The sequence below is a fragment of the Chaetodon auriga genome, chromosome 6 (assembly GCF_051107435.1).
Source record: "Chaetodon auriga isolate fChaAug3 chromosome 6, fChaAug3.hap1, whole genome shotgun sequence".
In the NCBI taxonomy this organism is placed as follows: Eukaryota; Metazoa; Chordata; class Actinopteri; order Chaetodontiformes; family Chaetodontidae; genus Chaetodon; species Chaetodon auriga.
Window position 1 is genome coordinate 11,628,369 of NC_135079.1, and position 27,671 is coordinate 11,656,039.

The 27,671-nt window shown below is 42.7% G+C and overlaps 3 protein-coding genes across 4 annotated transcripts; 2 read left to right on the forward strand and 1 right to left on the reverse strand.

Annotated features, from left to right (window-relative positions):
- Window positions 1-722: 722 nt before the first annotated feature.
- stoml1 (stomatin (EPB72)-like 1) lies at window positions 723-3,746 on the forward strand. The gene is made up of 7 exons (XM_076733728.1): window positions 723-1,067; window positions 1,499-1,605; window positions 1,702-1,851; window positions 2,486-2,689; window positions 2,769-2,979; window positions 3,070-3,258; window positions 3,427-3,746. Exons 1-7 carry the CDS (start codon window positions 911-913, stop codon window positions 3,621-3,623), a joined length of 1,215 nt encoding a protein of 404 aa, XP_076589843.1. The 5' UTR covers window positions 723-910; the 3' UTR covers window positions 3,624-3,746.
- A 14-nt stretch (window positions 3,747-3,760) lies between these two features.
- Window positions 3,761-7,361, forward strand: LOC143322494 (cholesterol side-chain cleavage enzyme, mitochondrial-like). The gene is made up of 9 exons (XM_076733724.1): window positions 3,761-4,373; window positions 4,651-4,806; window positions 5,100-5,299; window positions 5,426-5,629; window positions 5,730-5,890; window positions 5,979-6,145; window positions 6,334-6,412; window positions 6,533-6,724; window positions 6,819-7,361. The coding sequence occupies exons 1-9, from the start codon at window positions 4,102-4,104 to the stop codon at window positions 6,939-6,941; spliced, it is 1,554 nt and encodes a 517-aa protein (XP_076589839.1). The 5' UTR covers window positions 3,761-4,101; the 3' UTR covers window positions 6,942-7,361.
- ccdc33 (coiled-coil domain containing 33) lies at window positions 7,236-26,957 on the reverse strand. Of its 2 annotated transcripts, XM_076733727.1 has the most exons (13): window positions 26,878-26,957; window positions 26,674-26,792; window positions 12,769-12,907; window positions 11,635-11,840; window positions 11,459-11,522; window positions 9,453-9,648; window positions 8,627-8,715; window positions 8,403-8,534; window positions 8,190-8,283; window positions 8,017-8,117; window positions 7,827-7,916; window positions 7,609-7,725; window positions 7,236-7,510 (listed from the first exon to the last, which is right to left on the reverse strand). In XM_076733727.1, the coding sequence occupies exons 3-13, from the start codon at window positions 12,817-12,819 to the stop codon at window positions 7,460-7,462; spliced, it is 1,191 nt and encodes a 396-aa protein (XP_076589842.1). In that variant the 5' UTR covers window positions 12,820-12,907; window positions 26,674-26,792; window positions 26,878-26,957; the 3' UTR covers window positions 7,236-7,459. The 2 variants fall into 2 exon arrangements, with proteins under 2 accessions (XP_076589842.1, XP_076589840.1); XM_076733725.1 differs by having other exon boundaries at window positions 8,017-8,283.
- Window positions 26,958-27,671: the final 714 nt, after the last annotated feature.

A 27,671-nucleotide genomic window follows, 5' to 3' on the forward strand; every position in this document is an offset into this window, starting at 1 on the left:
TGCTAAAAGCAGACACTATGCAGAATATCCCTGGTAATTGTATTAATAGCATTTATTTTACAGATATAACCTTCTTTCCAAAAAACTCGGGATGCTGTAAAATGTAAAAAGAAACAGAATGTGATGATTTGCAAAACATTCAAAACCCCACATTTAATTGAAAATGGCACAAAACAACACATCAAATGTTGAAACGGTGCTGTGTTGTTCACACAGGGAGCGAGAGGGAGAGAGAGGGGGGGCTGCAGGGTATGTGGAGGCCATGACACAAAAAAGGAGAAACAACATGTTACCATAAAAAAAAACCTCAAAGAAAAAATTGGCCTCAAAAATCCAAAATTATTAGGGATGTAATATGATTTATCTACTGGACAACAGAACAACATTCATTATGTCTAAAGAGCTCACTAAAAGACACAAGCTGCAGTTTTCTTTTGAGACAGGGTTTGTGGATACTGTCAGGCATCCTTGGGGAACTTTGCATGGCCTTGGCCAAAAAGATAAATAAATAAATAACATAAAATAAGTAATTTGACTGACCAGCCAGGCTAGTAACATTTGACTGCCAAAACATCTGAAACAGGACGCCATAAATGAGAAAGGTTAATCAACTTGTGGCTATGTGTCCTGGAATAGAAACTCCAGTTGGACTACGGTAACGTTAGGTGGCGGTAATGAGCACATTTAATGATTAAAACGAGCCGCTTGTAAAGTCAAACACCGGGAAGAAGAGCTGCACCAAAACACGGAAGAACGTTATGCTAGCTAGTTCGGATAATTAGTTAAAGCTTCTTGCATTTTAGTCGTCAAAACTGCTTTATTTACGTCAACCAGGCGGATTTTGCAGGCATCTATAGCGGAGACTAATATGAACTTAAATAAGAAATAGCAGTTCAATTTTTACCGAACAATGTTTAACAAATACTATCAGCCGCTCCCGCAGAGGGACTCCACAAGTCCGAGGACTCCTGGCTTGTTTGTGGGCACTGATGGCTTTACACAGCGCGGCCACCACAGAGGACTCTCATTTGACAACATGCCCGATGTGTCTGGAAACAGCTTCACTGGTAGGTAACTAGCTAACATAACCTTTAACTTCATTGTTCCCTGGCGAAATTTATCCAGCAGCCAGGTGAAACACAATACACACGCACAGAAAAAAGTTCAATAAAATACATAAAACATGTACTACATGGGCCCAAATGCACCATGCTACATATTATAGCACGTAATGGACAAAATTGCAGAGGATGAGATATCCTTAAATTGCTTCAAGAACACGGGATCCTACATTTCCCATAATGCAGTTCAGTAGCGTGTTTCCTGAGCCCCTTGTAATACACACTTTTATGTTAAAATTGTTGAGATTACTCAGGTGACTCAGGTGAGTCCATCCAGCAGTTTTAACAGGTAGCACAGGTCCTCACATGATTGGTTCACTGAAAATATCCTCGAAGACCGAGACTCTGTTTTTGTTTGTTTGCTTCTTTTCTTTAAGATACCTCCCAAGGATGGCTGTCCTGGATTTGCAACCTTGTCGTCATCTTCCTCGTCTACATCTGCACCTTTGTAACATTTCCCATATCAGGGTGGTTTGTACTGAAAGTAAGCTGAAACTGTCTCTCATCAGTATCTCCCACAGCATGCCTGCTCACTTTTTCAGAATAACAAACAAACAGCTGTGATTTGTGTCGTGTGTAGACGGTGCCAAACTACCAGAGGATAGTAGTGTTTCGTCTGGGTCGAGTGTGTCCACCAAAGGGCCCTGGTATTGTCCTTGTGCTGCCCCTCATTGACCAGTGGCAGAGAGTTGACCTACGCACCCGTGCTTTCAACATCCCTCCTTGCCAGGTAAAAAGCTATACCCCATTTGTCATTACTTTGCTCTTGTGATGGACAGTTTGTTCAACTCCCGGAGGCGGTGCCAAACTACCTCAGTGTGTGAGTTTCAGGCAGCAGGACAGACAGTTTCCAATAATAAGGACAGTGATGAAGACATGTTGGGGTAGGAAGGTCTTCCTAGACAGTCGAAGGAGGTGTCCCAGCATGCACCTGGTTAAATCAGCATTTCTGTTGGTCGTGTGTGATTTATTTTGTCCTGCAGGTGGCACTCTTGGTGCACTGTTGCTCAGTGTGAAAGTGGAGACAGTAAACAGATACTGGGAGAACTGTGTGTGCTGAATGCTTTGTTTTTAGTCTTGTGTCTTCCCTCTCATGTCTACATTGGTTAGCCTTTCAGTCTTTCTCCCCCATACACTTCAGAGAGAGGAGAGGTGTCAAGCTCATGTCACTTGTTCCTCAGTGGAGCCAAGACACTCCTTGTGAGCAGTCAGCGTTTGTCAGCTATTCATTCAGTCTCACCCGGTGAATTTTGCTGCGTCAACACCAGCTTTAAGAATGAAGAGGAGATCTCTGTATAGAATTTTTTTTTGTGACAAACATTAAATTAACAGCACTCAAATGAAATGTAATTCTCCCGTTGTAGGTGACTACTCAGGACGGCGGTGTGTTGTCAGTCGGAGCAGACATTCAGTTCAGGATCTGGAACCCTGTCATGTCAGTAGTATCAGTCCAGGACCTGAACGCCTCAACCAGGATGACGGCACAGAATACTTTGACTCACAGCCTGGTCAAGAAGACTGTCAGGGAGATCCAAACTGAGAGAGTGAAACTGGGAGAATATCTCACGGTGAGACTACACTGGAGCTACTCTCTGCTGGCTTTTCACTGTGTCACGTCACACTCACATCCTTTCTTGCTCGGTACAGATGGACATAAACGAGTTGACTCGGCACTGGGGGCTGGAGGTGGACAGGGTAGAGCTCACCCTGGGCTCATTACTTAAAGCACCAGATGAAGGCCCCTCTGGACCCCTCATCATGCCTCCCTCTGTGCCTGGACTGGAGGGTCTCACTGGCCCCATTCAGCAGTTGGCCATGCACTTTCTGGGCCACAGTGGCAATTCACAGCATCAACGAGGTACGGCGCCGCACACACGCAACAGTTTATGTGCAACGTTTATCCATTATGATCCTGTTGTTTAATCCATCTGTGGCTTTTACTCCTCAGAGGACAGCATCACTTTTACAGATGAGCTCAGCAGTGCCCCCACCACACCAGGTTCTGTTGAAGAGCTGCTCGGTGGCGTCAAGCTCCTGCTCTCTGAAACTTTGGTCCGCCAGGTTGGGGCCTGCTTCCAGTTTGACATCACCTCGGAAGACGGACAGCATCACAGTTACTACGTGGATTTGAGCCAAGGTGATGGTTCATATTTGCTGTAAATATGTCACAATTATAAACCATTTTAATTCAGGCCAGCAAATGAAGTTGTGCTAAATCTGTTTAATGATACTCAAATGTTCGAGGTCAACAGAAACAACTGCACAGTTTCATCAGTATCTGCACTGCTGTGTGTGTGCTCTGTAGGTAGCGGTGCAGCTGGAGCAGGGTCCTTGTGCAGAGAGCCAGATGTGTCACTGAGTATGAGTGACAGCGACCTTCTGGCCATGTTCCAGGGCGAGCTACGACCATTTGCCGCTTACACCAGTGGCAGACTTAAAATCCAGGGAGATATTAAGACTGCCATGAAGCTGGAAGAACTCATAAAGCTACTTAAAAAATAGTGATCACAGTAACATTTGTATAGGTATTTATTAAATCCTTGATTTTTAACTGTGAAGTAAACGGTGTTCATGTACGCATGGATAACATTTGTTATAAACTGAATTTCTGTTACGGCCTTGTCTTTTTTTCACACATCCAAGGAAATGCTTGTTTGCAAAGACAAACTTTGTGATGATCTTAAGGCCTAATTTTAGTCTCATAGTTTTAGTTTAGCTCTTTAGTTTAAAGAGGCTTTTACCGAAAGAAGATCACACTGCACGTTGATATGAGATAAAACATTCAGTAACTAACGAGCTCAACTTAAACAAACTGCTGTGGTGCATCCATTAGGCTACAAAGTTCAACTGGAGAGCCTTGATCAGCACAGTAAGGGGGGCTGACTATTTAGACCAGCCTCCTTGTTTTGCACCAGATGTCCCTGGGAGAGCCAGAGTAGTGGCTGAAGGTAGAGCAGAGTGAGCTTTTTATGTTGTCAGGATGGCCAAGTGGAGTGTGTGGCGCAGCCCTGCGATGCTGCCCCTGTGCTGGGTCGAAGTGCTGACAACATCAGGCGTGCGCTGCAGCAGCAGTATACCGGTGGTCAGACAGGCGTACTCAGAGAGCGGCAGCATTGTCAGGCCTTTCAGTGAGATTCCTGGACTGTGGAAGAATGGCATGGCCAACTTATACAATTTCTGGAAACTGGATGGCTTCAGAAACCTTCACCGTATCATGCTGCAGAACTTCAACACGTTTGGACCTATTTACAGGTACGGATGGACGGACAGTTTGCATGAATCTCAGAATGTTAAGATTACTGCATGACTCTAATAGTCTACTGCCGGTCTTAAAGAAAATCACAAGCCGACAAAAGAAATGACTTTGAAGCTTGTCACTACTTTGAAACCATTTTCTGATCTAACTATGAACTTTCTTGGTCATGAAATATAGTTGTGACTGACAATCCACAAGGTCGTGTTTTCTAAAAACAAGCAGCTGGTTTGGCGTTGTCACCCTGTTTTCCTCCTCTGACTTTCTGTATTTCAGAGAAAAAATAGGTTATTATGAAAGTGTAAATATCATCAATCCTGAAGATGCTGCTATCCTGTTCAAAGCCGAGGGCCATTATCCCAAAAGGCTTAAAGTGGAAGCCTGGACATCATACAGAGACTACAGGAATCGCAAATATGGAGTTTTACTAAAGTATGTGCCATTATTATCCCCTTCTACCTATATATATTCCACCTTACCTATATTTTGACACTGATGGAACCAAGGGTGTTATATTAAGTACCCTGATTTCCCTTCCAGGGCATTAATAAAGTTTTATCTTGTTGTCATTTTGCTTTGCTTAAGCTGAAGTCTGTAGAAGAAAATGGAATACATTTATAGTTTCATTTTCTCTTGATAATGTCTTTTTGCACCTTGATTATGTGTCTGCTTTTCTGTCTGAGACCGTCAGACTACAGTCTTCCACTCACTCAATCTTTCCGCAGGAATGGAGAAGACTGGAGATCAAACCGTGTGATTCTCAACAAGGAGGTGATTTCCCCGAAGGTGTTGGAAAATTTCGTGCCTTTGCTGGAAGAAGTGGGCGAGGATTTTGTGGCCAGAGTTCACAAAAAGATAAAGAGGAGCGGTCAGAACAAATGGACCACTGACCTTTCTCAAGAACTCTTTAAATATGCACTGGAGTGTAAGATTGCCTTTAAGATCACTCTTGATATTCCAGTATAATTTATTTCTTGCCTGTGTAGGCAATTGCCCTTTTTTGATCCACATATTGCTCGTCTTTGTCTCATGTGGACTCTGTCCTACACAGCGGTGAGCTCAGTGCTGTATGGCGAGCGTTTGGGTTTGATGCTGGACTACATCGACCCTGATGCACAGCATTTCATTGACTGCATCACCCTGATGTTCAAGACTACTTCCCCCATGCTGTACATACCTCCTGGTCTGTTGAGACAGATTGGAGCGAAGGTGTGGCGGGACCACGTGCAGGCCTGGGATGGGATCTTCAACCAAGGTAGGATTCAGAACAACCAGGATGAGCATTTGGCATCATGGGGTTATTTGTTGTACTGTCCATGGTGCAGTTTCTTATTTTGTTCATTTTGTCATATCAGCGGACCGCTGCATCCATAACATCTACAGGCAGTTACGTCAGGAGACCGGCACCCCAAAGAAATACCCAGGAGTGCTGGCTAGCCTGCTCATGCTGGACAAGCTGTCCATCGAAGACATCAAGGCCAGCATCACCGAGCTAATGGCCGGAGGAGTTGATACAGTGAGGGAAAAAAAGTTCCTAAAATTTTCCAGGATATTACTTCTTTTCAGCTTTCTGAAGACTGCTTCATTCTGGTTGTGTGTTTCAGACCTCTATAACACTGCTGTGGACGCTGTATGAACTAGCGAGACACCCCAACCTCCAGGAGGAGCTGAGGGCGGAGGTGGCAGCAGCTCGGGCTGAAAGCCAGGGAGACATGCTGGAGATGCTGAGGCGGATTCCACTGGTCAAAGGGGCTTTGAAGGAAACATTGAGGTGAAAAAAAAAGTGGCAGTGCCGGGTATAACGCTATTGATGACACAGCAGAATATATGTGCATCATCTCCTGTGTTATTGTTAAGTCTTTCAGATCCGTGTCAGTCCTTTCTCCACTAACGTGTAATTGTTCTGAAAATCACTGCTAAGTTATTCTTTAATATAGAATTGTGACTCTTATCCCTCAGGTTACACCCGGTTGCAGTCAGCTTGCAAAGATACATAGCTGAAGATATCATTATTCAAAACTACCACATCCCAGCTGGGGTAAGTTAAAAATATGATCCAATCCATGTAATCATGCTGTTGTATCTGAGCATTGTCATAAACTGAGCAGTCAGTTTAGCACAGCTCACCTTCTCTGTGTTTTTCTGTGTTTGTCTTCAGACTCTGGTCCAGTTAGGGCTGTATGCAATGGGCAGAGACCCCAAAGTGTTTTTTCGTCCCGAGCAGTATCAGCCCACCCGCTGGCTGAGGACGGAGACGCACTACTTCAGGAGCCTGGGCTTCGGTTTCGGCCCCCGTCAGTGTTTAGGACGGAGGATAGCTGAGACAGAGATGCAAATCTTCCTTATCCATGTGAGCCATACAGAGAATAAAGAGGAGTTTCATTGTGTTCTCTGGCTCATTTACAGGACATATTAACTGTGTGCATTATCCTCTGTGTTTGCAGATGCTTGAGAACTTCAGAGTGGAGAAACAGCGCCATGTGGAAGTGCAGAGCACCTTTGAGCTCATTCTCTTACCAGACAAGCCTATAATACTGACTTTGAAGCCTCTGAATACTGGTCGGTAACACTGAGTTTGAGGCAAAATTGTTGTGCATGATAAGCACAAGGCTGATTTCTATAGCCTGTTCTCACAGTTAATCATAAAGGGCTTCACAAAGCACCACAACATAAACACTAAATAAGATGCTGATGGAGACCAAGAAAAAAATATTAGGAAAGAAAAAGCTAAAAATGTGCATGAACACATTACCTCAGTAATTCCAGAACTAGTTAATAAAGTAAGAACATACAGTGTAAATGTTTAGTCTATATGTATAATATATTGAAAAACCTGGAATGTACAGAACCTTTATTCCAAAGTATTTAAAAATTCCTATCTATATAAACAGCGATAAATAAAACAATACAACTGATTCAAAAATCTGCTGTATAACATTTAGTTTTATCACATATTTTAACGTCTGAATTTATTTATTGGATTGAGAAATGTGAAAATAAATATGAAAACATTAAATGAAAGAAAACTGTGTTTGTGTCTGCATGTGTTTAGTCTGAGTCGACCCTTCATTTGTTCATTCGCAGGTCATTTTGTGGGCTTCTGCTTCCTCTGATACAATGATTCTGACACAGACTGCTGGAAGAAACAGAAACCATGTCACATACTTTATAAATTAATTACACACAGCACAGTACATGTTATGTAAAATGAAGGCTAACTGCACTCAAACTGACCGAAGGAACATCATGATGAATTGTGGTGGGTGTCCGGACAAAGCCGTGCCTGTGCTCGCTCAGTTTGGTCAACATTTCTTGTTTCTGTCTCCCCCATAACTTCGAGTTCTCCTCTAACTGTAATACACTCAAACAAAGGCGAAGCATCCACTTAACGATGACTGAAAAACTGATCGGTGACTCAATAAGTATTTCTTTTTTTGGGGGGGGATGCTCACCTGAGCCTCCAGGGTTTGGATTCTTGTCTCAGCTGCTTCCAGTTTGTTCAGTAAACCGAGTCTCTCCTTGAGTGGCAGTGTGTCTTTTGTCTGAAGGGGACACGACACACAGCAGTTTGGGATTTCAGTAACTGCAAGGCAAAATCTGGGTAGTACAACAGTCCTCAGCCCTTTAATCTGATGAGAGCACCTGTGCTGCGTGCTGTGTAATCCTGTCCAGCTCTTCTCTCAGACGAGTGTTTTCTGCCGCCAGGTCCGACTCTATGGCCTCCTCTCTGTGGTCTGTCTCACCTACACAGCATAAAGACATGGTCTGGCCACTGCAAATGTTTGCGTCAACACATAATGTCTGAGTCCACCTACCTCTTTGCTTTTTCACCACCAGCCTTTTGTCACCATTCTGTTTATTCTTTTCTCGGAGTTTGCTATCTAACGCTTTCTCCATCTTCTCAATGATCTGAAAAGTCGGGATGGCACAAGTGTGCAGAGGATTATCCTAGCACATGTTTCTGTTCTTCATGGACAGGAAAGTGAAATCACATAGGTCTGCCACTAAGTGTAGAGCTATCTGTTCACCTTTTCCTGCTGTTTCACTGTGGCCTCCAAAGTTGCCATCTTTGCCAAGCGAGTCTGGTGGTGCTGCAGATCCTCCTGCTGCTGCTGGTGAACTCTCTGAAGTTGTAGTAGCTCCTTCTCGCTGTCATTCTTCTGCACAACACACATGAAAGGAAGACAGATGTTTAAACACAACACGTACATTTGACACAAATTACTTAAGTTTCTCGAACATGTCTTCTAACCTTGATCAGTTCATTCTGCAGCTGTTGGATTCTGTCCCTTTGCGAGGCAGCTTTACTGGTCTCACTGGCCAGCTTGAATTTCAGAGAGGCTTCAAAAGAACAGTTGTACACAGCTGCATAAATATGGGTAATGATGCATATGTGTCTGTCATTTGTGCATGTGCTGTTTTTTTTTGGTTTTTTTTTAGCAGAAAAGGACAGCTAAGTTTATCTGAGATGAGAATTAGCATTTGATCTGTAATGCACAGATCAAATGCACGGTGGCTTTTCAAATTCAGAATGATAAACATGCCAGTTCTGAGGATTGGACATTCAGACAATAATGATCAAAATGCCCATCAATACAGCTTTTGAAAATCTAATGGAGTCTCTGTTGGATGGGACTTAAATCTTGTCCCTTTGCTTTGATGCCAGCAGAGAGACCTTCAGGAACATCCTTTCACCGAGGGTCACAAACTGTCCTTCAGGAGATAAGGGATGCACTACCCACAGAGCTTATCATGGTCTGTGGCCTAAATGAGCTGCCTTATCATAGAACGGCACAGTCTGCCTGGGAATAGACACTCACAAGGATTAGCAAGCAAGCTACCTTCCACATCACTGCTTCATCTGCCAGTGAAATGCCCTTAAACCCATAACAACATGGACTGAGAGCTCGCCAGCTGCTGGCTGGATAGTAAACTTCCTGACATTTTTCACATCTGATGTCAACATTTGGTGAGCAGAAAGACTGTCAGTTACTGTTTGGGCACAGGATTGCTTCAGGGTCATTTTCAGAAGGCATGCTAATGAATGGATAATGAGTAATTACCCATAGTGCTCTTACCTATACGGTCAGCAATCTCAGCCTTGGTCATGACGTCGATGTCTGCGTCGTCCAGCAGGTCTTGGCCAAGGTCCCGGTGCAGAGACAGATCAGTGCGGAGCTGGCTGTTTTCTGTCTCCAACTTCAGCACCTGCGTCCTCAGCAATATGATGTCCTCTGCCATCTTACTCATGGCTGAACGATAGTTTTCCACCTCCTGGAGAGATGTGGGCGGTCAGACTCGTGCTAGTTGCTTGAAGGAGGATATTTGTTACAGTTTGTTTAAAAAAAAAATAAAGTATTAAAAACTTTTAATGGTAATGAGCTCATAGAGAAACAAAAGCACAAAACAGCCCCAGAAACCTGATGAGTCAAAATTTGATGGTTCTATGAGATCACCACCACTAGATGTCTCCTCAGTCCCATCTTGAAGAGCTGCTGAACCCAGGATGTGGTCAACAAGACACGTCTGTGTCCTTAGACAATTAAAACATCCCTGCAGCAAATACACACTGCATGTACGGTTTGTCACGAGGCTCAGTGACTCAGAGGATGAATGATTTCTCTTGGTTTCGGATAAACACATAACATGAGAAATGGGACGTTACTGCAAGCCAAAAGACAATATTACGCCACAAAGTGTGATGTTCCTGTAATCGATTGTCTAAGGTTTGGGTACAATGAATTCATGACTCTGGCTCCTCAAATCCAAAGGGACAGTAACACCCTATCCTGTTAAGGTCTTTTGTCATGGGAGCTTTAACCAGGGATTTTGGATAAATCCTAGTTGTGCATTCACAGAGCTGCCCTCCTGCGAAAGCCTGTTTGTTGAACTGTAGAGGCAAACCTCATGCCAAATTCATGAGAGTATTTCAGCAAGAAAAAAAAACAACAAAACACTGAATTTTACAAAAATCCTTCAAAAGTTTCTTGTATATTTTCTCTTTTCTTTTCACATTCTTGATATCAAATTCCTCACTGACGTTAGCTTCCATTGGAGCTGCTTCCTGGAAACATATTGTTGCAGCGCTCTGTTATCAAGACATTTCTCCGTGCAGGACATGTGTCATCTAGCAGCTCGTCCCCGCTCATTGTTCTCTGTTCTGTCGCATTCTCCTCTATCACGTCGAGGAGATAGAATTGAATGGAGACTGAGAGACGGGTCCAGCTGTATGTATGAGGAGCGGGCGACGATTAGGGGATTCCAATCTTGGACGGTGTTGGTGTGACTCCCGTGGGACAGGAGGGCGAAATTGAGCATCTAATTTGAAGGGCAGGGACGAGGTGACAATCATGACTGTAGATGAGATGGTGTCTCTGCTGGGGGGCCCAGAGGCATGATGGGAAGGATGGCTCCCCATGATGAGTCTGGAAGGCCCCATCATGTGTCAGATATAAAAGGGGAGTCTCTGCCTCTGCCTCTTGATGATTTGAGGACATCAGAGCGGTCTTGCTCTCATGCATACTGTCACTTAAGGATGATTGCATCAAAGCCAGAAAAGAGCTGGTTTGGACTGTGAGGATGTGAAATTTAATTAGGCTTTTCCAAACAATTATCATTATGATAATGTATGTCCAGTAGCAGTAAATGTGTGCACTGTCACTATGAAATCGTCACCCAGATCTCTGCCTTTCTTTCCTGTAATTTATCAAATCTACATAACTTAACATAAAATCTACATGGATGTAATTCCAGTCAATCCACAGATCTGAGCGGTGAATTTAAATAAGATAATGAAATTAGGAAGAAAACCGACAGCAGGAAAATGTCAAGATATGCATAAATAACACCCTCAGACCCAACACAAGTTTCACCCTCATCAATTCAATCCTCCTTGAGAGCAATCAGTCTGAGGAATATTAATCTACTCAACTATCTGTTATTTTGTCTCCCAACCGTGTGTGACGGCTTCAGCATGCTGTCCTATCTCACGGCCTCTTGTGTCACTGTTCACTAATCAAACGTGACAGTCGGGATTGTCTCACTGATCGAGTCAAGAGTTAAGGTATCGACTGTGTCTAATCACCTTAGTTTGATGGTCAGTGATCTCTGCAGTGTGGGGATCATCCATGCAGTCATGCAGAGGGGGTCTAAGGTATGAACACAGATAATAAAAATAACTGATTAGTGAAATGAATCTTACTAAAAATCTAATTTGATGATCATCACATTAAATCCGTGCTTCTCGCCCATCTGTCTTACCGTTTATGTGGGTGGTGTACTTGATAGGTGTGGTTTATGTTTGGCTTGTTGGTCTGTGAAGCCTCTGGCCTCTCAGCTGGTCTCCGCTGGTCTCGTTGGGATGCTGTGTGGAGCTCAGTCGTTGCTCCCTTGAAAACATGGTGGTAGTTTGGTAGGATCTTGGCAAGGGCATCACGGGATGGGAGGTCATATCCATCCTCCTGAAGCTGGAAATTGACAGGACCTTTTTTTATTGACAAAATCTGAGCCAGATACTCTCAGAAATAGTTTATGACAAATCCTTTTCAACCACTCAAACAATCAGCTTGATACATTTCTGAGTTATGATGAGAAAAGCCTTTAAATGTGATTTTTGAACTCATGACATGCTTCAGAAGTCTGCTACAGAGAATGATGCATTACTTCTGTTTGGGGTCTTGGAGACCCCAGCTGTAAATACAATGGATTTTCGTTTCCTTTATATCAGTGATTGGTGTTGACGGCTTTTTTTTATGCAGCACTGTACCTTATGCATCCCAAAATAGTCTATTAGTCTTCACTGTCCTACATATTGTGTATAAACTTGAATGAATTTTCACTTATTGTCAATACTATTACACATACAGCAGTGGGGTCTTTTCTCCAAAGGAGGTAAAGCCAATGTCAACAACACACAGAGGTTATATACACAACAGACACCTTAATTTTGGCACAAGTTGGCTGTTAGTTGCACAAGCAAAATGCTTAACAGTCCTCCAAAAAACAATGTGGGAGGACTGCTGTGAACGGCATCTGCAATGGGAACCTTAAATCTACTGTGGTTTCACAAAAAATAAAGCTTTTATTCAAAAACATTGTAGCTGTGACCTCTCAGTACTCACTGTGCTTGTGTGGGGCCTGTTCTACCTCCTCATCTCTTGAAGATAAAGGCCGTTACATCACAATGCATACAGTACCCACTCTATAACGAGAGAGCTCTTAGTCAATAGCCATAAAAGTCCTTTTATGAGCCCTTCATATACAATGTACGCTGTCAATGATTGCGGTTGCCAGGCAGCACAAATTCAAAGAAATGACATGAAATAGAGTCATTATCTATTATCTTCCTGCAGACTCTCCCTCCAGCACAAATACCTCCACACTCTCAGAGCCTACCTTTATATCTGCAGGCTTGCTGAGGGATTTTGTCTTTTTTGAGGCCTTCATCCAGCAGAGTCCTCCTCAGAACGGTCAACACAGAACTGATGGCGGATGTGAAAGATGGAGCGCCGTCATCAAGTTCAAAACAATTGACCTGTAACCACAACACAGACCTTAGCAACTCGTACTAACAGGGGCTCCTGTTATGTACAAAATACTGTGGTATCAGGTTTCATATTCAGCAGAGCTCACACTAACTCTATTCATCTGGCATCGTTTACAATGGCCGACTGCGGCTCAGGAGGTAGAGCGGGTCGTTGACTAATCAGAAAGTCGGTGGGTCGATCCCCAGCTCTTCTCGTCTGCATGTCATAGCGTCCTTGGGCAAGATACTGAACCCCAAATCACTGCCGATGCTGTGTCACTGGTGTGTGTGAATGGGTGAATGTGGCCTGTCTTGTAAGGTGGTAAAGGAGTCTAGAAAAGCACTATATAAATTACTGCATTAAAGTGGAATTTTCAAGGACTTGCAAATATAGTATTTGCATTTTATCCTCTACTACATTTTGGAGCCTAATCTTCCACTTTTAACTCCACTACTTTTACTCGATTTGAGAGCTTTAGTCACTAAGTGCTCTGCAGAGTCAGATCCATGTAATACATGAATGTACAGTTCTTGTCGTTCACTTTAACAATATAAGCAAAACACACTGCAGGTTCCTTTCTCCATGTAGGAAAATCATGTAATATTTTTTAGTGTCAAATTAGCAATGATTGCTGCAACTAACAGTAATTAGTCTTCTGCAATTAAGCCACTAAGCAGTATATGAAGTTGTTAGCCCACCTTTATCAGCTGGAGAGTTAAAGTGATTCCACATTAATGCATCAATAATTATAATCCACTAATAGAATATTATTAAGTGAAATTCTGAATGATGGAGCATTTCTACAGTGTGGTGCTGCTATTTTTACTGAAGTGAAATATCTGAGTACTTTTCCTACCATTGTGCGTTTGTATTTTGCACTTATGAAAAGCAAAATCAAATCTTGTGTTTATGCCCCAAAGCAGCGTGTAATAATCAATGGAATCAAAGGGAGGTTCCTGCTCAGTAAATACCAGCCCCCACATGACTTCTGTCATAGCCTGGATAAGCACATTGATGCTGACTGACTAATGACTTCTAGGTGGCATGCTGTGCAGCACCTGTGGCTCCCACTGGGCATTTATTTCCAGCTTCACTCAGATATCTGATGTCAAATTACTAATTCTGTGCAAAATAAACATTTCATTTGATCAAGTGGAGCTGAATTAAACTGTAAAATAAATGTTTTTGTGAAAACAAAACAAAGCATGAACAAACAAATTGTCAAAAAAAACACATTATCTGTGTATGAAAGATCAAAAACTCATGAAAAGTTCACAGTCAGTGTAAGAGAATGACATCTGCGCCATAATGAACGTCACATGATCTTAAAGTCTTCAATTAACTGGATTGTTGTGTGTGTGTCTGAAATGTGCTGTATATAGTTGATAAAATCTAACTTCCATTAAGTGTCTATGTGCACCTGCTTGTGTGCAAATGTATGTGGAACCTTCAATAGCATGGATCAATAACGCTCATGCCTGGGTAGCTCATTAAGAGGCTGGAATAGACAATCATTGATGGCACAAGATCTGACTGAGACTAACTGATTAAAGTGGGGGCGGGGAGGAGCAGCCATCAGTGATCTGTACCTGGCACTCTTTTTACAATCTCCATACATACAGAACTTGATCTGCATCTGGAAACAATGTAAAAACATGTTCTGTTGTTTACATATTTGTGTTCTGTTGAATACACATGAGAGGGAAACAGTGAACTCCTGAAACCTGACAGTAATGCAGTGCATTAAACAAACTGTCCAGCCCTTTTCAGATTTCTTTTTAGCAAGCGGTAAATTGTGTTGGACACAAATCATCTTGCATCAGTGCAATGGAAAACAACTCTGAGAAAAATAAGAAAAACATACTAAACAACTTTTTTTCCAAATAATTTGCAGGTAATTCAATTCAGTACTACCAGCTATCATGTGCATGAATATCTCAGCTACAGCCTTGCATATAAAAAATCCTCTGTTCAATTTTAGATAAATATTTTCATAACTGACTGCTTTAATTCATGATAAATAATTCACTGGCTGCTTGCAGCTATGTGTTCTGCTACAAGACATAATCTCTTGTAATCCAACAAGGGAAAACCTGTACTAACGAAAACACTTCCGACAGAGTCTAATATCATGTTAGCATGTATGAGATCGCCCAACAAATTTACTAAATCCTCAGAACAAAATCATTCATATTCACATGTTGTGCTTTGCAGTCGCTGCTCATTTTCAAAATGCCTCTGACCCTGTTACATATAATCTGGGGAGAGGCGGGGAGGGGAATGGGATGTGTGTCCCAATATGTGTGTGTGGAGGGGGTCTAAGTGACACAGTGTCGATGTGATCTGTGGTCTGGGCTTTCTGTAACATCATCAGAATTCAGCACACAGCCAGCAAATGGGCTCTTCATTGGAGTGACAGCTCTGAGTCCACTGCCACACAGAGCTTCAATTAGCCTGCCAGAGCAAGGCGCCTCCCAGGAGCTTTCTCCTCATCCACCTATTCCACCTTTCCTGTCCACCACCTTTTATTTTTTCCCTTCAATCCTCCATCTGACCCAGACTTCACTCTTTTTTCACTTTTCCCACATTTGACCTCAGTATGCTCCATGTCCTTCTTTCAGGCGCCACCCTCCTCAACCCTCCTGTGCCGCCGTCCACATGTGACAAGCGGAGTGGAAATACTTGTAATGTGCTAATGGACACAGAGGTACGGGGGGTGTTGGAAAACTGACGCCAGTCGAAGCAGAAAGGAGAAAGAGACCTGAGAAAAGAGGATGTAGTCGTTTGCACAGCTGGTCTGGTCTTCACCACAGGAATTCAGGGCTGTTCAGTTCCTGTTTTATGTCTGTGCTGCTGCAGTGCTGCATAATGAAGAAATAATGGGATCAGAAGAAAGAACCATAGTTACATAATTCTACTGATGTTTAACGAAAAGTCTGTGGTCATCTACTGGTTGAAGGTGGAGATGTGAACTTTCAAAGTCTCTCTAAGTCTAAGAGCAGTCATCAGCATTACACTAATATGACTGATGAGGGGCTTTAGTTCACCTCAGGTTATACCATCAACTCATTTAATAACAGGAAGCACAACCTTTTGTTAGGATGGATAAACGTCTGACACTGCATTCATTGTTCTTGTCATTTCCAAATGATAACAGATTCATGTACGTCTCTGTCTCTCCTTATCAACAGCAGTCATGCAGTTTCATTGACAGACTTCCTCTTTTACAGAGCCACAAACACACAGAAGTCGAACACCTCTCCAGCTGAAACTCTTTTAAACTGAGTAACTTACAATTAGTTTCCCAACATCTTAATACCAATATGTTAACACAGTCAATAGGTAATATGATGGGGGGTTGCCACCCCCCTTGTAAGCAAACTGCCTAGATTTTTAAATACAGTTTTTATTATGCAAATCATTTAACTGCTACATTTTTGTCCTACTAACCCGATCTACATATTGTGTTATACAATTTACAAACCAAACGATAAAAGCCCTCATTAATTGTAGAACTAAATCACGTCTGGGGAAATTCCCTTTCAAATTCTTATTCAGTCAAATTGATAATAATTGACCTGCATTTGGGCTTTACATGTAGTGACAATGAATTATGCAAAATTGATTTTAAACTAATTGTTGTTTTAACCAGCTGTGACTGAAATGTGTTTGTGCCACCAAGAAAATGTAATTACAGGGCTCCCCTGAGAAAATGACATTTTGCTCCCTACGCCATATCTATGCCCTGTCAGCAAAATAAAATCACATCTGCAGTGAGCCGTTCTGCGAGTATTAAGTTTTTTTTTAAATAAGGCAATTGAGAGAGAGAGAGAGAGAGAGAGAGAGAGAGAGAGAGAGAGAGAGAGAGAGAGAGAGAGAGAGAGAGAGAGAGGTGTATGTCAAGGGCATCATGCAGCTCTGGCTCAAGGACGTGTGAGGCTGACAGCCAATGCCGCTCCTTATGAGGTCCAGTGTGAGAGCAAAGCCAAGGATTATCAGTAAATCAACGTCTGTCAATTACGGCTATGCTGCTGTGAAACCGCAGTGCTCCATAAACAAACAGGGCACGCACGTAAAAGCAGGGTCGGCCCTGAGCGCAATGAATAATGTGGGCGAATGAGTGCATCCAAACATGCAGCTCAGTGACGGAGGGCGGTGGAAATAAAATTAAAATATGACCTCCACATTTTAACAAAGCACACCTAATCCAATCCCCAAATTCTGGATAGAAATTTAGAGAATTGTCTGGTTTACCGTACTTTTGGAACTAAATAGTAATATATTCTTTATTTCTACAATATATGGAGGTCTTGATGTGTGATTCCAGTCACACAAGTTAACTTTGACAGATTGTGAGATGATAGATTTGACACAGAGGAAAAATAACAAAGTTCTTGTACACAAACTTGAATTCATTTTTCTTTGGGGCTCAAACACTTATTCAAACTGTGTGAGACATTTTGATAAAACTGCCAACAACTCCCAGACATCTGAAACATGACAGACACGACGACACATTTTCATTTGTTTTTTTGTAAGTCGTCACAAGTCAAAGGGAAAGTGACAAATTACTGCACCTGTTAAATAAATGTAGTGGACTACAATGTTTCCCTTTGAAATCTATGCAGTACAAGGATAAAGTAGCATAAAATAAAAATACTCAAGTACAAGCACTGTACATTTGTACTAAACTTAACTTTTTCACTTTTCCCACATTTGACCTCAGTATCCTCCATGTCCTTCTTTCAGACACCACCCTCCTCAACCCTCCTGTGCCGCCATCCACACGTGATAAACTGACTGGAAATATCTGTAATGTGCTAATGGACACAGAGTTACAAGGGGTGTTGGAAAACTGGTGCCAGCTGAAGCAGAAAGGAGAGAGAAAACTGAGAAAAGAGGATGTAGTGGTTTACACAGCTGGTCTCTCCTCACCATGGGAATTCAGGGCTGTTTGGTTCCTGTTTGTTTTTGTGTTTTCCTGTTGCTCCTGTGCTGACGTACGAGTACTGTATATTTGTGCTGGAGTAAATTAACTTATGCATTCCAATGCAAGATGTTCAAATTGGAGATTAGAGTTTTTTTTATGTGGTAGACTGAGGCAGCCTGTGCTTCAAACATATTTTTGAATACATCACAGCTTTTGGGGGAAACAAAAAAGTCTGTAGCCTATGAAGGCCACTGAAGTTCTAATGTTTACTGTATTCTAATTAATGTGAATTCCCTGAACATGATCAAACATGCATGGGAAGTATGACTATGCCTCAGGGGACAAGGAAGCAATCTAAACCAGCCCTAAAGCTTTGCCAACAGCAGGCTGGTATCCATGTCGCAGTCAGCCACAGCACAGCGAGTATCAGTGACTGCTTTTCCCCGCTGGCTCGACATGACCTTTCCAAAATGCTATACAACTGAAGCTTAATGACTTACACACCAGTTGACATTTACCCAAGCCAGCTTGCTGCTGAATAGTTCAGAGCAACATCAAAACGCTAACATTGCTTGTGCCCAAAAGGGACCCACAAGAGTGACAGGTATGAGATATGTATGAAACTTCTCATAACAACTGTGCATGAAACAAACTATAACTTTTAAATTGGTCATGTAAAAGTCATACTGGGTAGCTAGAACAACAATGGTCTGGCAAAACCAAGCAAATCCAAATGAATTAAGTATCTTAGCTTAAAATTAAAGCATGCCACATTGAGTCTGAGGCAGTGAAAAGGGCATGAAGATTGATGAGGGAGTGGTAGGTGTGCCTGTTCTGTAATGCATCATTCCTATTGTGGCAGCACTGTCAATGGGATTGAATTTATATCAGAGGCCAGACAAGTGATGCAATGATGTCAACACCCAGCCACACACCTCTTCCTGAAAATGCCAGTCTGAGGTCAGACAAGTCAGCCGATGCGATTACAAAGCTTAGAGGGAAACACCAACTCCCAGCCCAAATCCTGTCAGGAGATGGATATCTTGAGAATGCTTTGTTCCTGAAAGCCCATGGTCTGCATCTTGATTATCTCAGTATGGGAGAACAGGTCAGCTGCCACTGCAAAAGGGTCAATGGACCCAAATGATGACCACATAAATTGTTCCCATTCCAGTGTGTACATTACTGTGGGGAAGATGGCTATTTGGAGTGCTGTTTGGTATGTGTTCATCAGTCATAGTGTCTTTGCAGCCTTGGATAAGACCATTTATCATGTGTAGAAAGGAATTAATGGGATTAGTCAGGGGTCCATCAGAGGGTTAAAGACTTACATTAGCTTCATATCGACCGAGGCGAGCAAAGGCTCTGCGGGTTGATGGGATATTGTGCATTTTATGTAGCTCATTTAAATTTCTAAAATCAGATAAGAATGCGGAATAGAGAGGTTAACCCTTCAACCCTTTTTTGTGCAGGACAATGCTCTGATCTTAAATGGCCAGGGAGGGCGAATCAGCAGGATGTCATGATGGCCAGCCTTGTATAGATGAACAGATGATGGACCATTAGCTGGAGCTGAGCTGATACAAGACAAGCTAAACAATAGCTGACACCAGTGGAACAGCTTCATTGTGAAGCAACAGCAGCAGCACATCTGTATTCAGAGGCGATCGTGAGGTTAGACATTTAGCTGAGGTGGGAATAACAGAATAGCTTTAAATCTGTTCTACACGGTCTGTTCCAGCTGCACAATATAGATACGGGCCCCTGCACAGCACTTCAAACAGAGCAGCCCAGCCCATCCTGCATACCAGACAGGAGCCAAGGAGCTCCCTGCATCCCCACTCCGCCTTTATCAGAGAACAACAGGAGAACGAGGTAAACAGCTGAGGAATTAGCAGTAAATAAGAGCAGTTTTAATGTCTCTGCAGTGTCTTACATGTAGAACCATGAATGGCCGTGAGGACGTATGTGGTTCCTTTTTGAATTTTGGTTTCAGATTTTGTATTAGAGACACTGATTAAGATGTTTCAGTGTGGCGTTTTCTTGCTCACGTCAAGTGATAATAATGAACACGTGCTTGGGGCTCTTCCATATAACAGCTATCAGAACCTTGGCTTATGATGACCCTCAGTGTTCAAGGTCTCTAAAGCTCTCAGCTCTTGTATTAAGACTCAGACTGAACCGCCCACATTCATGGTCCCCCCTCCCACGCAGCCTTTCTTTCTGCTTTTGCCTGTCAAGGCCAGCTTCTATCACGCTGGTTTCAGTCCAACACTTACGTATACTGGACAGCGCCCATTGCCTGTCGGCCTTGTTGATTACATTATCTACAGAATGTTTTCAATTTCTGTGAAAAATGGAAAAAAAAAAAAAAAAAAGGAAAATCACAACAGCATGGGAGAAAAGCATTTATGACAAAAGACAGAAGCCAGACATTCAAGGTTGTGGAGTCATAATATTTAGAAGAACATATTCCACATAAGAAAAACTTAATGTCGACTAAATTAGCCAAATTCAATCTAAACTGTGTTACGTATTAGCGTTCTGCATCTGGAAAACAGATCATCATCTCTGGACAATGTATCTGTAATGGACACAGTAATCAAAATAAAACCAGATGATAACGATCCAAACCTCACAGTGACAAAACAAAGCCACTAGATGTCACTGTGGCCCCATTTCATCCCCCTGTCAGCTGACGGATGGAGAGCAACCTCTGTGTGTGAGAAGTGCTGAGAGACTGCCTCTGTACCGCGATGCTCACTCTGCTGTGTCTAAACTGCACAGCTGCAATTTGTGGAAAGTGTCTGTAAACCTATTACTATTCAGGACCAGTTCCACACTTCCACTCCCGTCCCTCTGTCTGCAATACTCTCAAACCACAACAGTGCCCGGCGGCAGGGGGCTCGGAAATTACTGTACTGCTGCAGCTCTGCTGGAGTAGGACTGCATACATTATGCTGCATCTGACCCTGGGGTCCTGCCTGCAGGGAGTACATAGGCCTGCCAATAAAAAATACATAAAGGATTTCACACATTCTTACTGTTATTATTAAAATAATTGCAGCGGTGATGTTGCTCGGAGACCAGTTTGACAATCAAATGCATGACAATGATACAATTCTGACTGGCATGATGTGCAAAGTTGATGTTATTTTAGCCAGCAACAGATGGGGTGATAGATAATTAAAGCAGAGAGAACACAGGTAACCAAAAAAAAACAAGAAAAACACTCATACAAAGGAGAATATTTATAGATATACTCCTTATCCTGTTCCTCTCTTTGCTCCCCTCCTTTTTATCTACGCCTTTCAGTCACACGACACAAAAAGGGTGGAAATATTCATGCCCAGCAGATCCACCTGACCGCTGCTATCCAGTTTCTGTTTGTTCTGACTGATGGGGGAAAAAGTAATCAGATTCTTTTCAGGGCAGCCATTGCACAAAATCAATACTATATAAGGAGGCCTGATGAATTTGAAATTTGTACTCAGAGCGGATATTGATCAGTCTCAGTCAAAAGACTTCTGAAAGCCCATGTAGATTTACAATCGATATGTAGTTTAAAACACATAACTCTACTATTACAAACCTAACACCAGTGAAGAGAATGCATGTGAGTAACATCAACATTAATCCGTTCATCTATCAATCTATTTAGAATAACATAAATTGATCATAGTGTTATGCTGGATGTGCCAAGCAGAGGTGCCATAACTTTCATGTTGTCCAGATCAAGTTAAGGGCGCACATAGACTCACAGAGACTCAGGCTGGGCATGGTACTCTTGCCTGTGGGGGTCAATATGAGTGAGGGACCCCTCCTCCTGGTGTGTCTGGAGGAGAAAACATGGCATGGAGCACTCAGTAGAGATTCTGGATATTTAAAACCATCACATAGTGCATTACCCTCATATTAGAGCTATCAGCATTTTCAATAAGATATCAGAGAAATAAACATTTCTAATGTGATTAAGAAATAATTCCATATTAGTTTCAGTGGTCATGTACCTTTGATATGCTTGAAATGAAATACTCATAATGCCTGACCTAACATGGCGGTCTGGCAGGCAGAGCCTCTATCATGTGTGATTGAAAGTATCTCTGTCCAGTCTTCCTGTGGCTCCTCAAAATGAGAGCTGTGTGCTGGAAGGTATTCTCCAGACTCCTATCTAATATCATTAGGGGCGGATATACATCGCCTGGACTAATCCAGCTGTTCCCCACAATTACATTTTAGCCTCTTAGACCTATCTGACCCAAGTTCATTGCAATAGTGCTTTCCGGGCATGACTTAATGATTGAGTTACTGGCTGGGAAAGGGAGTCTTGTAAAAATACTTATGAACCTTAATCATATGAAATTAGGCTTTACAAATTATCTTACTTTAATTAAAGACCATAGTGTTCTTAATAGAGAGTCCCAATTTAGGATAACAGCTCATGTCAGCCTATTTTAATTATCTATCAAGTCATTATTGTCATATTACCAACAGCTCTGAAATTGCTTTACATCCTCAGTAATAGCTATAAAAGAGTCAAGATTTTTTAGAGCAATTGTACTATTTTCCCTGTTTTTAGCTGGTAACATACATACAATTACACCATAAAAATACCATTATAATGCACTGCATTAGATGTCCTCTGAAGGGAGTCAGATCAAAGTTTAAAAACTGGAGCACAAGAGACGTATTTATGTAAATAAACATAGTATATGACATTTATAGAAATCAGCCATGGCAGCAGGATGAGGCTGCAAACATCTCGGAGACAGACTCTAGCCAGACTCTGTTCTGTATCTTGCAATTTGAATGTTGGCTCACAAATGGATTCATTCATTAACCTGGCATCTGGAGGCCATCTAATAAGCAGACTTTTCCTTGAAGCACAGCTCCAATCTGTCTCTCGGAAATGAGGGTGCTGAACTGCGATGAGCACCGAGGACATGTAGTCTGTGCCTGGGCGTGTTTGAGAAAGAAGGGAGAGGGTCACTGAGGAAATACAAGGCACTAAGCTATGCGTAGTCACACAGTCCTGTCTGCCTTCTTAACATCTGTTTGTTCGGCTTGTCTGAGCCACCTGCCCACTGACACCTGAATAATGCTGTGGGGGCTTTACTCTGTGTTCTATCAAATACTGATTAAATGGGCTATTGAACCTTTCGATCTTTCTGGTCAGGCCAGCTCCATCTAAGGATGGACTAGTAATTTATGGTGTTGTAGCCTCTAACACACCAATCTTCCGCCTCAGCACAGGGCCGTAGTGAGACCAGCTGCAGAGATAGCAGCTGTCAGACTGCTGCAGCGATGATGTGCCTCTCCTTCCAGCAGCAGGCAACTAGTTGCAGCAAAGCCCCCCGTCGCTGTCCATGGTGCTGAGGAGAACAAAAGCATCAAAGCGGGAGCTCTCCTCCTCGCTCCTCTCGTAAGGGGAGGGGCCGAGCTGTGAAGAGGGAGGCACCATGTGTACTTGATTCAATTAGGCAGTCTGTGAGGCCTCCCCTGGGAGCAGGCTGCAAAGAAGGGGGCTGCAGGCCTGTCTGACAAAGACGTTCAGCCCAACCCTTTGCCCCTACTGAATCCACCTCATTAGTCAGCCGAGTAAGTGTTGATCATCTCAAACTGTGTCCTCGCCACACAGCGGCACGAGGAGGGAAAGATCTTCCTCCGACTCTTTGAGAGAGCTGAAGACTGACAGATTAAAAACATTTACCCTTGTTAGGATGGGCTGGTGAGTATTTACACGCCAGAGCTTTACAAACTGAAGAGGACTAAACCCCTTTCTTGTGCATTTTGTGTATACTGTACATTTGTATTTGTTTATCGTGTGTTTAGCAATTATGTTAGCCAGTTACAATGACTTAAATATTAAAAATATTATATGTTTCTTCCTGTCCATAGTAGTTGATCCACTGCAACACAAACAGAAATTGACACAGCAGTGAGAAAATAAACTAGCAGAAGAAATATCTGCCAGTCCAAACTGTGTGTGAGCATCAATAGAAAGGATATCTCTTGGCAAACATCTGTCATATCCACTATCTGACTCACGCCACTGCAAGTCCTGCATGTTTCAAAGTTTCCTCTGTATCAGAGAGTATAAGCAGAGTATTTAGCTCGTTTGAATGTCAGACAGATAAATACGGTGCAGCAACATTAGTATTCATTTTCCGTTCTGCCGATCCTTTGAAACACAGCAGATGTCTGTGTTTCTGCGTTTGCACGCTGTCAGAGTTGCTCAGAAGCAATGGTGAGAAAAGAGTCGAAAATGGAAACATCTGGTTGGTCCGCTTTAATCAGTGCCACGCCGTATCTGCCAACTCCAATCTGTTCAAAAACATTTTCAAGGTCACTATATGGAGATGCAAAATGGGACAAGCTGCAAAAAATGTTAATTATTTTGTTTAAGGTATGGTTTGAAGTTGAAGCTCAAAGTGTTCAGATAGGACCACACTGTGATCTGCTGTTTGATCTGTCAGGAGACTTTTGGTTTTCATGACTGTATTAGCCACCATGCAACAAATCAACTCAAGCTGTTTTCTTTTAATCAAATTCTAAAACTACCAGTGTGCTATTGTCATCACAGATGAACAAAAACCAAATCCAGGCCCTGGTCTGTTCAGCCACACTCACCCTGAATGCTCATGTGCACTCACATCCACAAACAGGCCCACCAAGCTGCAGTCTGACAGTCACACCTGCTGTGCTCTGGGACCACTTGGCTATTTCAGCAATCATTGCCATCATAGGAACCCGAGATAATTACAGAGCTTCCACCCACCAGGCTGGCCGGCTTCGCTAAAACTGTATTGCTCCAGTGCAGCAATAACACTTGTCTAAATGAATGCACGGCACTTTACTGCATGACTGACAGCGCCCATTTATTCTGCCATCCAACTGGAAAGAAAAAACAAATTAATTTGGCACTTAAGGCCCCCACCCCTGTGAATAATGTATCACCGTTCCCTCAAACCGCAGCCCCCACCCCCAAATCACCACCATTATTCATCCTCTTTTTATGATTCCCAGTTTTAGGTAACACAACTGTTAAAGAGTCTTCCATCAAAGCCTTTTACATTTGTACAGAAAGATGAATCACTGGTGATTGATCTCAGTTTGTTCTCATCAGCTTTGTCATTTATCTTGAATGACTCTTACATATCTCTAAAACAAGCATTTATTCACTGTCTCCCCCATTAAACACAGCGGAAAATGTCCATCTGTCACACCAAAAAAAAAAAAAAAAACCCCAACATTGATTGATCTATACATTTTCACTAAGAGGTTCATCTTCCCATGGAGTCTGTATCAGGTTCATGGTACAATCGTTTGCTTGCCATAGTCTCTTTGTTCACTTCACACTGTCTAGTTTATGGTCTGGGCTTCAGAATAACAGCTCTCTAACAATTATCACTTGTGCACCCAGATCCCAGTAACACCTCTCCTCCTCCCCTAGGGGGAGGACAGACGCTGGGCTTTACACTCTCTTGTGCCCCATTATATTTATGCAAATCGACTAAAATCAGGGGAAATCAGGGGGCATCCTTTCCTGTTAGTGCTAATTAGCAATGAATGCTCTATTGTATACATTATGCATGAAGTCCCCCTCTACACAGCTATACATTATGACCTTGAGCACAAGGCCAAGTCTGGATTGTAACTCTTGATTTTCTACAGTTTAGCAGAGAATAAAGGAACTCAGCCAAACAGTGACAGGTTCTCTACAGATCTGCCATCCTTTGCAATATAAAGCTGAAGTGACAGTCTATGGTAATACCTTTTGAGAATCATTGTCCAGGAACATAATGCTTATGAACATAACACACAAGAGAGCCATCCTGGCTGTAAAGAGATCTATTAATATCATATGGCTACAGCTTGCCAATGAATCAGGCTATAAAGGAGCCAAACAGCAGGACCAAGACAGATCGGGTACATAGGTGGTGAGACACATCACATCCAAGATTGCCACTCTGCTCCTGAAAGCTAGTGAATGGTATTTTCTCAGATCCCATAAAAGGGGCTACACTAAGATAGAAATGTTGAAAAGCAATTATTAAAGAGCAATAAAGTACGTTTAGTACCCTCTCCGGGCAATAGGTGCACATATTTTTTTAGTAACTGAGCTGAGAAGTGAGGCCAGTGTCAACTATCTGGGGACTCCATGTGAAAAGAAATTAAAGGAAAATTGACTTACTGCAAAGTAGACATGAATGTGTGCTTTGTTATTGTTTCAGAAAGCAAATCTTGTTTTTTTAATTGGATCCGAGGTTGGTGACTGAGCTTAAAGGCAGTGTGGTTTGTAGCAAGGACAAACCGAAAACAGGGATAACAGGATAACAGGGATTGCTGTATGCCAAACAAGGTCATTTCAATGATATGTTTATTATCAATTATATGTTTATGAGCTCATAGTTAGAGGCAGTGTTGTACTGAATTGCAGTATGCCAAGAGGTGTTTCTAATTTATTTGTCCTTTACATACATGAGGGAGGCAGAATATTAGAAACATCTCTCAATACATTGCAATCCAGTACAACACCAACACTAACTATGATATAAAACATGTAAGTTAACCAACAGCTCTACCATAGTGTCAACAAAACATCTTCAGTCAGATATTGCAGGTATTTCTGACAGAACAAAATATCATTGCAGAGGTAAGACGATATCAGTGTTGTGACTGGTTGTGACAGGACTCAGCTGAATGCAATAAGAAACACAAAGGCTGGCTGTGTCATGAAGGCACATTTCAATCTTGTTATAACATCACATCAGATAGTGAAATAAAGCTGTGCAAAAGTAAGTATTAACAAGTGAAGCATGAGCAATTAAGCTCCCCACTCACCCTGAGGGGGGCTTCTCCACCTTCATCCCTTTCTGCCCTGTTTCTGAAGTCAGCTTCCTGTATAGCTCCTGGTGGAAGAGCCTTGTGCATCTGCAGACAACACTGTAAACCACTTGGCCCTGCTGGGAGGATTCAGGGCATATCAATAACTGTGTAAACATTCCTGATTTTGCAACAGTTTAGTTTTGCATTTTCTCCCTGTACCTGTTTGATTTTAGGCCCCTTGCTACCAGTAGCTGGGGAGCAGTACTCAAACGTCAGAGCAGCAGCTCCAGTAAACATGGCAGCACAGTCTCGTTACAGAAAAAGAAAGCTGAGCTTCCACACAGGCTGCATCTCGAGGGAAACAACCTGGGAGACCTGGGAAACACAGAGGCGGATCACAGCAACACACAACAAAGACTCAAAGTGGCTTCAGGAAATTATCTGCATTCATCAAAAATTAAAACGTACTTTGAATCCATCTTTAGTCTGCTGTGAATCTATATTAAGCACAGCTTGTCCCTGGGTTCATAATGAGTCGCTGGGCGGGAATGGGAGGACATGATGATCAACAGTTGGCACAGCAAGGCTGATCCCAGCAGGCAGTGCTGTTGTGGCATAGCTGGGGTGAGAACGTGCCCAGCACCTGGCTGGTGCCCTGAGGGGAGCTGGCAGATGGTATTGACGCTGGGGTGTGCATCCTCATACCGACTACGAATAAGCCGCACTCCCTGGGAGAGAACGCAAAGAAAGAGAGTACCTGCAAGGGAGGACAGGAAGTGTTGCCAAACAGAGGGGGGGGTCGGGCAAAGGGACTCCAACGGACTGGGCTGGAGAGGGGCTTGAAGGGTCACAATATGCCCCAGGCAGACAGATGTTTCTGCTCATTAGAGCTTATAAAGCAGGACTGTGTACTTTGTGCAACAACTGAATTATTTATGTCTGCATTGTCTGCATCTTTCCGTAACCTGTCTCCAACCCTGTTTCAGTATTTTCTGGCTCCATGCTACTATGTA